Source organism: Pyxicephalus adspersus, chromosome 9, assembly GCF_032062135.1.
Source record: "Pyxicephalus adspersus chromosome 9, UCB_Pads_2.0, whole genome shotgun sequence".
In the NCBI taxonomy this organism is placed as follows: domain Eukaryota; kingdom Metazoa; phylum Chordata; class Amphibia; order Anura; family Pyxicephalidae; genus Pyxicephalus; species Pyxicephalus adspersus.
Genome location: NC_092866.1, coordinates 29,274,153 through 29,286,938, shown reverse-complemented (window position 1 = coordinate 29,286,938; position 12,786 = coordinate 29,274,153). Strand labels below are relative to the sequence as shown.

Here is a 12,786-nt window from a genome sequence, read left to right as displayed (position 1 = left end):
GCTCCCTCAGGAGGTAATTAAGGCAACTATTATAGATTGCTTAAAGAAAAAGCTGGATGCTTTTCTAGAAGCACAGAATATAACTGGACATTAAAGCTTTAAAGTTAAGATACCAGAGACTGTTGATCCAGGGAACATACGATTGCCTCATGGAATCAGTAAGGATTTTTTTTCCCCTGTTGAAGAAAATTGTACCAGGGTTTTTTTTGCCTTCCTTTTCCACTATGTCTATAGGGTTTTATATCTGGAATATGTTTATTACCCTAGTGGTTGAACTTGATGTACTTATGTCTTTTTTCAACCTGCCTTATTATGTAACTATGTAAAAGTGTTCTTTCATTTGAAAATAGTTTGCCACGGATGGTTATAGAAACCGTATTTAAGTGTCAAAATGATAAATGAAACAAAAATAATTAGAACTTGATATTCCTAGCAATACTTAAACATGCCACTGGTCAAACTTTTGTATTTTACATGCCCTTAATAATTGGAAAACACTACCACAAAACAAAGCCTTGTTTGGCCCCCACTAAAACAATATAAGTATAAGTATTTTCAATCATACATTATGAAAAAGTATTTCCCAAATAAAAACACCCATGGTTGGAATGTAAAAATGAATCTGGAACTTAACTAGTAAATTATTGTCATGGGATGACTGAGTTAGTGGTTTTTTTTTTTCCTTATTAAACTGCCATGACTTTCAGACTAAAGGATAATCAGGATACTGAAAGGGAATTTTATTTTATTAGAATCTGTATAATGTTTCTCATATACAGTGTAATCTGTGAACTATTTTACCTCATTCAAAGCTGTTACAGCAGCTGCAGTCAAAGAAAGCATTCGACCAGATAAAGCTTCTTCTTCAGGACTTTCTGTGTAGGACATAATCATCACCCCAGTCATGCAAAAAATTACAGCAACAACCTGAAGAATATATTATTAAAATGTATTATTTAAAAGCTCCACATTTAAAGTAACAGATCCATTTGCTAATAGCTGTTGGGCTAGTAACGGTCTAGAAGCTAGGCATTGAAAGTGCTAGCTGTCCGCTTGGTCTTCAATCTAACATGTCCACTGTCTTTCATTTGCAGATGGCTGTAACGCTGTGTGTTGGTAGCTTCATCTCATACCACATATACATCTATAGCTCAACTCCAGGCAATAAAATAACACATTTCCACACATTTGCATTCTATTGACACAAATGCTCTATTGGCTGACAAAAGTATCAATCACTTCTCTGTGAGTTCAAGTCCATCTCTGGTTTCACATGTTCTTGTAGTAATAAAGCAGCAGTGACATGATGCCACAAATAGAGAGTTTGCTAGAAGACTAATCAGCTTCACAGAAAATATATTAGGATCACAATGCTTTACTACTGGAAGAGGCTCCTCTTAAGATTACATGATAGCAAATCCATCCAGTAAGTCTTTCTGGGTTTCACGTATTTTTTTTTTAATACAGATTGGCTAGGGATACGTTTGGTGTTTTTATTTTCTACCCAGGATTCACAAATTGTTTATGGTAAACTTAAAGATGTGTAAATGTAATTATATCTAAACAGAGGCTTTGATATTTGTTTTTTTTCTTGTTTACTTATATTAAAGTGTATGTATAGCCAGATTCATCTCAGGTTTATACTGTTATCCAGGCCTCCATTAAAGATATTTTCCATTACTTATTGTTTAAATGTGAACAGTTTCACCAAGCAAGACAGGAGGCAAAATCCCCAACGGCAACACAGATGGAGAGAAGAAGAGGACCTTCTGTTCACATGAATGCTCATGATACAGGTGGAAAAAATGTTTTATTTTATATAAATAGTAAAATGTATAAAAATCTTTAAACCTCTATGGAACAACTACTATTAGGTACCTTACACCAATTTGTGTCAGATAACTTTGTTTATTCAGTACATTACGTAGGTACAAAGGTAGCTTTTTTTTGAAGATGGCATGGCTGAAGGCCATATAGAGAAAAAGCAAGATTCACAAATATATTTGTGTTATATATATTTTATATATAGTTTTATATATATGTGTTACCAAGTGTAATGCGCCTGGGCACACAAACCACAGCCAACTCCAAGAATCCTTTGTCAAGCTTTATTGGTAGTCATAAAACAAGACAGGGTTAATCACAGATGATTAGTCCAATAAGCGTGGCACAGAGGGGTAAAGCAGACAGGTCAGGAACAATCTGAGGTTAGGGCAGGCAGCAGGCAAGAGTGGTCATAAACAATCCAAGGTCAGGGCAGGCGGAGTTCAAGCAGAATTAGGTAACAGACCAGGTCGCTATGGTAATGGCAAAACAGGTTAATATAAACCAACACAGAGAACACACCCAAGCACACTGTACACACAGAGGCTTATAGCGGGCAATGGTGTTCAGGACAGGTTCTCTTTAAATGGCCAGAGTGCCCAATGACCTTGCGCTACCTGGCGCCATTTAATTGAAGGGTAACTTAAACCCCTGCAGCCAAGTGGGTACAGTGAATTCAAACTAACTATGTCCCACCCCGCAGCGAGGTAGATGAGTGCCACGCCCCCGAGGGGTAGAAGAGGCACACGTGGTAGTGCGCACACCTTTTCCAACAGCACCCCTGGGACGTGCCCTACTTTGCACATCCACAGGAGTGCTGAGAACAGGACTTTCTGTAATCACGTCCATAGGGATGCTGGGGATGCCGCCTGGCCGAACAGTAGTTCGGCTAGAATGGATCCCTCCGCCTCCAGGGAGAGACAGGCTGCAAGCAGGGCAGCGGCCTTGGCCATGCTGCCTGCTGCAGCGGAGTCTCCCTCTGCGGCTGTGATCCCCAGGGACACCGCGGGCTCGCTGGACAAGTAAGTTCCTTACACTATGATTGGGAGGTAGTTATACAAGTAAAACATCATTTTAAAAGAAACACTCAAAAACTCTGTATTTTTAAAAGTAACATTTTATCTGATAATTTGAATTGAATTCTTTTAGCTGAAGTAAGTTACTGTACACTTACTTTAATGCAAGGGTTCAGCCCTCTCCTCATTCCCTCTCTGCTTTCTTTGCTCGTTGTCCTGCGGGGGATGAGGCACGCACATCTCCTTAGTCTCTATGTTTCTCTATCGAGTTCATGCTATTAGGAGAGGGAGCTTCCTGAGCATGCTCAGTGTTAGCTCCCTGAGAGTGGCCATGCATTTATAGATCTGTGGCTGCTCCCCGCCCACCTTGTACTGTGAAATAGTCCCAGCATGAGAGCTGTGTCTGTGTCCATGCAGCTGACAAACCTTCATATCTCCTTCACTGATTATCATGGAAATGTAAAACGTTCAGGGTACAAAAGGGACCCTGAGAGCTGTAACTAAAAAAATTTCAGCTCCCTAAACATACCAAGTTGCCAGATAGGAGGTCACAAGCATAAATTTATAATAACAATCAGGGATATTTTCACATTAAGGAGGGCTATTTAGGACCAAGGTCCCCAAATTGAGTTTCCATGTTAAGGACTCCTTTGGGGCCACTCTCATGGGTACTCAGGGTACTGAGAATTGTCTGTGCGCTGTGGTCACCCCTTGAAGTTCACAAAACTATAAGGTTGCATTCAGACTTGTGGTCCTCCCCAATTTCTCTGCAATAGAGGGATGTTGGCAACCAGAAATGTGGAAGCCAGTAACCCCTTTTGCCCCCCCCTTCTCTAATAAAATGTTATAACAGCTATAAAAAGCTATCCCCCTTACTCTCTATGAACCCCAATTACTCTGTAAGAAAAGGGAAATGTAACTGCAAGTGTAGAACTCTTGTGGCTAACTCCCCCTAAAAATTAATCATTATGGCACCATCACAAGATAGGAAAAACTATACCTATCGTACCATGCTACCCTGTCACACATAGTTGGCCAATTACCCTTTGTGGGATAAGTGGGGGACTCTTGTGATTTACCCCCTCCCCCCACTAAATGTTATTACTCCTACTATACCATGGTGCCCAGTCACATATAAATGTCAACCTATGTTATCTGAACCCTAATTTCTCCTAAAAGGGGAGCTATAGGTATAATAAAATGTAGAATAGGTGGGGGACTCTTGTGGCTAACTCCCCCTAAAATGGTATTGCTGCAGCGACATCACAAGATAAGAAAAACTATACCTATCATACCTTGCCAGCCAAAAGAGGGATGTATGGCCCTATAGATGTAATAGTAAGAACAGGTCCCCCTTGGCTATCTGTCACATAAATTTCATTTCTCTGAAAGTATCTGATGCCGAGATTTTGAGGTACAGAAAAGGTTAGCAACCCCCTATAACTGACATGATGCATTGTATGTAGTGTAGTTTCTGTTCTTTGGTACAGAAATGGTGAACGGGGAGCAATTTATGACCAGCCAGCACTGTATGATAGCTTTATTGTTGTATCTTTCATTGAGGCTTATAGCGGGCAATGGTGTTCAGGACAGGTTCTCCTTAAATGGCCAGAGTGCCCAATGACCTGGTGCCATTTGATTGGAGGGTAACTTAAACCCCTGCGGCCAATTGGCTGCAAGGAAATTCAAACTAACTATGTCCCGCCCCGCAGCGTGGTAGCTGAGTGCCACGCCCCTGGGGGGGTACAAGAGGCACGCACCTGGTAGTGCGCGCACCTCTTCAAACAGCACCCCTGGGACATGCCCTACTTTGCACATCCACAGGAGTGCTGAGAACAGGACTTTCTGTAATCACGTCCATAGGAATGCTGGGGATGCCGCCTGGCCGAACAGTAGTTCGGCTAGAAAGGATCCCTTTCGCCTGCAGGGAGAGACAGGCTGCGAGCAGGGCAGCAGCCTTGGCCATGCTGCCTGCTGCAGCGGCGTCTCCCTCTGCGGCTGTGATCCCCAGGGACGCCATGGGCTCACTGGACAGGTAAGTTCCTTACACTATGATTGGGAGGTTATTATACAATTAAAACATCATTTTAAAATGAGTTTTTAAAATTTTAAAATGGCCTGGGGGCCACTCTCATGGGTACTCAGGGTACTGAGAATTGTCTGTGTGCTGTGGTGTGAATGAGGTTGCATTCAGACTGGTGGTCCTCCCCAATTTCTCTGCAACAGAGGGATGTTGGCAACCAGAAATGTTGAAGCCAGTAACCCCTTTTGCCCCCCCTTCTCTAATAAAATGTTATAACAGCTATAAAAAGCTATCACCCTTACTCTCTATGAACCCCAATTACTCTGTAAGAAAAGGGAAATGTAACTGCAAGTTATAGAACTCTTGTGGCTAACTCCCCCTAAAAATTAATCATTATGACACCATCACAAGATAGGGGAGCTATAGGTATAATAAAATGTAGAATAAGTGGGGGACTCTTGTGGATAACTCCCCCTAAAATGTTATTGCTGCAGCGACATCACAAGATAAGAAAAACTATACCTATCATACCTTGCCAGCCAAAAGGGAGATGTATGGCCCTATAGATGTAATAGTAAAAACAGGTCCCCCTTGGCTATCTGTCACATAAATTTAATTTCTCTGAAAGTATCTGATGCAGAGATTTTGGGGTACAAAAAAGGTTAGCGACCCCCTATAACCGACATGATGCATTGTATGGTGTAGTTTCTGTTCTTTGGTACAGAAATGGTGAACGGGGAGCAATTTATGACCAGCCAGCACTGTATGATAGCTTTATTGTTGTATCTTTCATTGTACGGGCATACCGGCTAGGTGGTTAAACAACAAATTTCCATGCAAAACAATGTACCGCTTTTGACATAAAAATACTGACATATTTAGACCACCACTATTCTAATTTGAAACATACATAATGTTTTGCATTGTGTCCCGCAACTTTTTCTTTATGTCAACAGTGGCCCCTTGGATGAAAAAAGGTTGGGCACCACTGCTTTAAAACTAAAACTAAATGAACATTATTTTTAACATAACAAAAGCTGTCAACTCTTTTCATTACATTCAGCAGGTGCTGATTAGGACCAATGGCAAGATGTGGGCAAATTAGAATCTAGATGTGGATAGCTAAATTAGAAAAAAGTACTCAAGAAACTATACCTAAAATGACACACTCTAAATACGCCTACCTGCCTGATATTTGAAAATGTACATTTAGGAAATAGTCACTTGCATGTTGGAGCATATTGAAGACATTCCCTAGCAGTCCCTAGCAGGGAAGGAATTATGCAGTGAGAACAGGGATGTAGCAAGGGCAGATACTGGTGAAAGTGTACAATAATATCAGATAAACAGATCCATCACCAAACAAAGTACTAGACAGAAGGGTCTATTTATTAATGTTTCATCTCAAAGTTCACACATTTCCTCATTTTCCTATACATGAAATACATGAAAATAATGTCAAATAAATTGAGGGGGGAGGGCAGTAATAAATAGACACCAGAATATTATCCCCAGATGCTCAGCTTAACATATTATTGATAAGAGCTGAGAAAGACCAAGCGGTTATGGTACACATTTGCATGAATCATAAATACTTTAAGTCTGTGGTCGCCAACATTTTAGGGCCTACAGACCACTAAATGTGCGGATTCCTGACCGCGCATGAACCCGCCCACTCTCCCATCCCAGGTCTGAGTCCTCCACAGGCAGCTTATAGCTGACTTATAACAGACATTACTTAGTTTTGCTTTTTCCCTAGCATGATTTTTCTTTTCTAGCTACACTAAATAGCATACCGTATTTTTTGCCAACAAAGTACTAGACAGAAGGGTCTATTTATTAATGTTTCATCTCAAAGTTCACACATTTCCTCATTTTCCTATACATGAAATACATGAAAATAAGTCAAGTAAATTGAGGGGGGGGGGCAGTAATAAATAGACACCAGAATATTATCCCCAGATGCTCAGCTTAAATATTATTGATAAGAGCTGAGAAAGACCAAGCGGTTATGGTACACATTTGCATAAATCATAAATACTTTAAGTCAGTGGTCGCCAACCTTTTAGGGCCTACGGACCACTAAATGTGCGGATTCCTGACCGCGCATGAACCCGCCCACTCTCCCATCCCAGGTCTGAGTCCTCCACAGACAGTTTATTGCTGACTTATAGCAGACATTACTTGGTTTTGCTTTTTCCCTAGCATGATTTTTCTTTTCTAGCTACACTAAATAGCATATGTGCTGTGCATTGTACAGTCCCAGCTCATTACCCTCTTATGTAATATGGCATCGGTATTACTCCCATACACATGTGCAGCAGTTATATCAGAGGCCAAGAATAAGCAAATTAGGAAACAAGTCAGATAAAAAGACAAAATGCCCTTTTTACTTACTGAAAACCTAGTTTAGAGCTTTTTAAGTTCTTCTCTTTATACATGGTAGAGTTAATATTCAAGTGTCTACTTCATTGCCTGACACTATCTATTGCCCGGAGATGGACTACAAATGTGGTTTATCGATGCATACCAGCCGCTCGAGCGGCAAGGAAATAGCTGTTATCAGGAAGTGTGCATACTGGTAGGATCTGCAAGTACGAACTTTTGCAGCAGAATAACTAGAAATTACCTACCAAATAAAATGAAGTTTAGTATTTTATACAGTCAGGAATTGAGAGACAATTCTGTCAAATGTGGGTTTTTCCTGCTAAATTCAAAAGTAACAAAATGGCTTGAGTTAAGCTGCTTTGACTGCTTTGCTTTTCTGCTTATACAGTGTAGAATAGTATGCTAGAACAGTCACTGCTAACAAAGATGGATTTTATAGCAGAATGGGTTACTACTCACTCTGGCTCCCATGAATTGCTCCCTTAGTATGGTCCAAGAGAGAAGATAGCAAAAAGCCTTATTGCAGGAGTAAAGTACTGCTACTTCTGAAGTGCATAGCCTGGGAAGAGCAAGGAAGTAGAGGGAGAGGGCTAGCAGAGAACAGCTACAGACAGGGAAGATTTTCTTAATGACCAGAGTGGTTGTTACGCTATAAATACCAAGAGTTCTCCAACTAGAAGAAAAACAAAAGAGAGACATATACAGGATATACAATTCAATTACAGTAGCAGGAGTTGAGATACAGCTAAACAGGGTATATCAAAATTAGTAATCACATTTAATCTTATTATTTTCTTAAACACAGATTAATCTGATTTAGTGTTGTACTGACAAACATCAGATTATGTGGGGCAGGCTTCATTAAAGCAAAGAATAAATAAATTACCAAACTAAAAGAAAATATAGGGAAAGATTGTTAGATTGTAGTGTCAAAAGGAGATTGGAGGAGGTTTCTCCACAGCAAACATAGAAGGCGTAAGAAAGTAGAATGCTGGTAAAAAAAATACAGAGAAATCCTTGAAAAAAAACCCGAAGCAGTCTGTAAGAAACCTGAGCCTAGGAAGAAAAAAAACCTAGGAGGGGATTTGGGCTGTTAACTTAGCAAAGTAAATTCTCCCTTTGCAGGTGATATTTTTGCAACTTACTAAATCAGCCCTAATGATCTCAAGCTTTAAACTGAAAACAACACATGGATGAGAGAGATGATGCAAAAATGTCCTTAAATGGACAAATTAAATTCCAAATTACATTTTTTATGATCCCGTGGAACATAAATACTGATCAATATTAAAAATAATAACATAACTCAAATATGTATCTACTAAATATTGATTTAGGTGTTTACTTAACAAAGTAAAAATTCAGGTAAAATTCTGGGCAGATAAATTAGGGTTTTGCATTGTGTATATACAACAGTCGAAATACTTTTAGTGAAAAATATTTACTGTAGGCTCCCCCCAGTGACCAGATAGCCTTAGCAGAGACCATGTGACCAAACACCTAAACCTTTGTTAAAGTGATCAACACTGGAATAAGCCCAAGCATTTTTTGCTCTGAAAAAAATACACTATTTCCTATGTTGTAATTTATTTATCCATTCAAGTGAAGTTTAACATAGTTTTAAGTTTAACTATTTAAATAGATCCTATATTACCTCTAGGGGTTTGAAAACCTGCCAATTCCCGAACACCTACAAGACTGGTCCTAGCACCTACACAGCAACCCCCCCCATGATTGAAGAAGGTAAACATTTAAAGTATTGGAGCCTATCACTCCATTATTCAATAAGGTTTGTCTTTTACTGCTGAAGGTTCTTATGCAGAAGTGTCTCTCTTCAAACAATTTTTTACTCTAGTCATCTGTATGTTTGGTATGTGCCAAGAAAACTCACTATTCCTGCTAGATTTGTAATTCAATGGTGTTAAACATGAGCATCAAGACATGCAAAAAGCTTTATGTTATACTACTTTATATATTAGTTTTCTAAAATCTGTTACCCCCTTAATAGGGATTTCCTGCTTTAGTTAATAAAACATAATAACTCTAGAAAAATGTTTTACAATAGCTTAAATGATACCTGCCTTGGATCATAATCAAGCACATGTACAATTTCTTTAAAAAATATGAAATGGAGAAACATTATTACCTTTGACTCTGTTTACCACAACCCCAAAATACTATTTGACACAATATAGGGGTTATGCTAGATGTTACAAGACAAAGCCAGGCCAGAAATACAGGATTACTGCCATTGTGGACTGCAACAGATGCAGTGTAGGTTCCAGAACTCCAAAAGAAAGTAGTTACAATCACTGTCAAAAGAAAGCATCCAATGCCATGCCAGAGGCTTGTTTGCAGTTCTGTAAAGAGAAAAGGAAGCAGTATTCAATGATCCATATAAATGGCAGGACAGTATGTAAAATAAAGAATGTTGCAATAAGTATTAGCACTCACGTACAACTAATTTAGCATCTACTGCTGGAAGCAAGTGGATGGCCATCCCTCACTCTCACTTCAAACCCCTAACCAGTCCACTAGTGTGTGCAAAAAGACAAAAGTTCTAATAAACAATGCTATATGACTTACATCATTGTCTATATTCAGAATATGTCTAAATATTGGCAAATAACCTATAGTAAACTTCATCCCCATATTTCCCTGAGCACATGTAATTGTTCTCAGCATAGAAAAAAATGACAGAGCTGAAATTGGAGTTTGAGTTAGATGAGCTCCATCTGATCTGTCGACACTGGGATGGAAAATGCAGGACGTCTTTGGTCCAGGACCCTAAAATTGTAAATATTAGGTAAAACATTTTTATTTGTTAGACATTTTTTTTTTTCAAAAATACCACTACTTTTATTAACTGTTTTGGGGTACCCTACAACCAGCTAATCAGAGAGGGGACACCCATGTAGTTCAACATACAGGGCATGTAGGTGGAATTTGAGCCCAGCTTATCAGTTTCTGGTCAGAACCAGGCTGGGTTTCTTTGGGGAGATGCTGAACTGCATTTGGACTGAAATCAGCTTAGCTTTACACTTGACATTCCCTTGCTATGTAGATGTCAGTCTGCACCCTATGGTAGTTTGTTTGGTGTGGTGGTGGGGAGAGGGGTATTAGGCTGTTTTTTTTTTCATTACAAAGTTAAAAAAATATTTTTCTTTTCTTGCATATCATTAGAGAGTAAAGTCAGTAGCGCTTTACCTCATTCTCTAAGCTTAGTGTGTTATCCCTTGCCCTCCAATCTCTGATATTAGCCATGTACATTTGTGAACTCTTCATTCAAAATTCATTTAGTTACAAGATGTTTAATGCAAATTTTTAAATCCTTCAACAATGTTTAATAGATTTTAAATCATAGCTCTAGATAGTCCATTAATTAACACTTCATTTCCTAATTGTGAACAATTCCTTTGTGGATTTGCTACTGAAACTGATAAAACTATTTAATGTACAGCGCTGCGTAATATGTTGGCGCTATATAAATCCTGTTTAATAATAATAATAATAATAATAATAAAACTAAATATAAACAATGTATAGCAAACTAATTGCTACTGAAAAGAATAAAAGGAAGAATTTATTGATAAAAAAAGTATCCGAAATAGAAAAAAAATTTAGAGGTCCAACAACTAAAAAACTGTCAACTATGGTTTTGAAATTTTTTTTTTTTTTTGCAATTTAGCACCTAGTATTTAATAATTAGTGCTTCTGATAAAGGTGGTGAAATTGCTTTACTGGATTGAGCTGATCATACTATATATTGGAGGTTGACAGACTATTGAAAGAGGGAGGAACTAATAAGATACTTAAAACAGATGCTACTGACAAAATGTAAAGTACCTAGAAATATAATATGGCAAAATAAAGATAAAACATTTCTGGTCAAAATTGAATTTGTAATACTTTAAAGTTTACAATCCATCCACCATTTCTGGCACTGGATCATTTATTCCAACCTACCACAATATGTGGTTTTAATATTTACAACCATTTGTACAAACAGCTTCAATGCACATTAACAAAACTCTATACAAGTTTCAACTGGCACAAGATGTAATATGAGAAGAGAAATGGCAATGGAACACTAAATGTAGTTTTACTATACACAGTGATAGATCACACTAAAGGAATTGAAGCTGTACATGAATTATCAAGTCAAAGTGGAACAATATTGGTGGAACAATCAGTGTTTTTTTTACTACCACACAAGTATACACAATGGCACTTTTTACTTGCAAACAATTAGAATGCTATGGGCAAAAAAAAATAAACAGTATACACTTTGATTGTTACAGCTTTATTTCTAACATCAGCTGCAATATGCAGTTTCTTGGATTAAAGTATAGTTGCACAAAATTTTAGAAAGGATGCACAGCAAATATCTGAACAGTTCCTAGATAAAGGATACAATAAAGAACTAATAAAGGAGCAGTTAGTAGCAGTAGAGAAATATGATAGAAGGAAACAGATTGATACACAAGCAAAAAAGGTATAATATAAGAAAGAAAATGAATTATTTTTTTCTAAGATATATCTCACATATTACAGAAGTACAAAAAAATCATCAGAAAATACTGGTCTGTGGTGCAGGGGGACAAAAGTTTGGGTGCCCATATCCCAGAGAATACATACTTTATTATTATAATATTTAAAAACCAAAATGTGGGTTTAAAGTTAGTTTGCACTATCATGAATGAGGGAAAGTCTTGACCAAGACTATAGACATACTGACAAAACATGATGAAAGTGTAAGGTCCTGGTCCAGCATCAGAGGTCGCCAGATGCCAGTCCCTCAATATAAAGCCTCACTGTTTTCCTATAGCAGGCCACTGCACAGCTACAGGAATTTATTTGTGCTGTCCCAGCAAAAGATAGCGTCTGGGGAAGGACTGACAGGCAACCAGGTAATATGTCCTCCAACCACAGTATGCAGTGGTTAAGACAAAACAGAGTCAAGGTCCTAGGTCAACAATAAAGTCAACAAATGAACACACCTTACATTTTTTATTAGAAAAATATGCTAATACAATAAATAAAGAAATGTAACTCATAGCCACAATATATATAAAAAAAACATATAAATTGCTCAATAAATTCATATAAATACTCTTCCTTCATCAATGTTCAGATAAGAAAAATAAGAAAACTTTAATTACATTTATGTATACAAAAATAACAACTAATTCCCTTCTTCTTTCAGATGCAAAGGGACAAATTTACATATAGTGTACATCAGATAAGTCGAGGAAAACTCACAATACTGTACTATGACTTGTCCCCATTCATCACCTATAGTGCCCTGTATTCTTGGATAGAGTTTCTCTATCCAAGAATACATAGTACAGCGCTGCAACAGGAATCGCTGTTGCCACGCAGTCCTTCTATTATGTATTCTTGGATATAGTTTCTCAATCCAAGAATACAGTGCACTACAGGTGTGCACACATCCAGGCAGACCCGAAGTTGAGGGAATCCCTGTGACATCAGCGGGGCTTCTACTTGACTCGGAGAGAGCCAGCTAATTGGTTG

General features: G+C 38.2%; 1 protein-coding gene across 4 annotated transcripts in view; it reads right to left on the bottom strand.

The window, feature by feature from the left end:
- Positions 1 to 12,786, bottom strand: part of LOC140338729 (uncharacterized) — a 101,056-nt gene that overhangs the window by 44,043 nt on the left and 44,227 nt on the right. For 2 of the 4 annotated variants that reach the window (XM_072423052.1, XM_072423051.1), the window contains exons 2-4: positions 9,398 to 9,611; positions 7,711 to 7,924; positions 802 to 927 (exon numbers count right to left, since the gene is read on the bottom strand). In XM_072423052.1, the coding sequence (XP_072279153.1) occupies positions 802 to 927; positions 7,711 to 7,722 (138 nt within the window). In that variant the 5' untranslated portion in view covers positions 7,723 to 7,924; positions 9,398 to 9,611. The remainder of the gene's footprint in view (positions 1 to 801; positions 928 to 7,710; positions 7,925 to 9,397; positions 9,612 to 12,786) is intronic. The other 2 variants (XR_011922305.1, XR_011922304.1) reach the window with 1 other exon arrangement.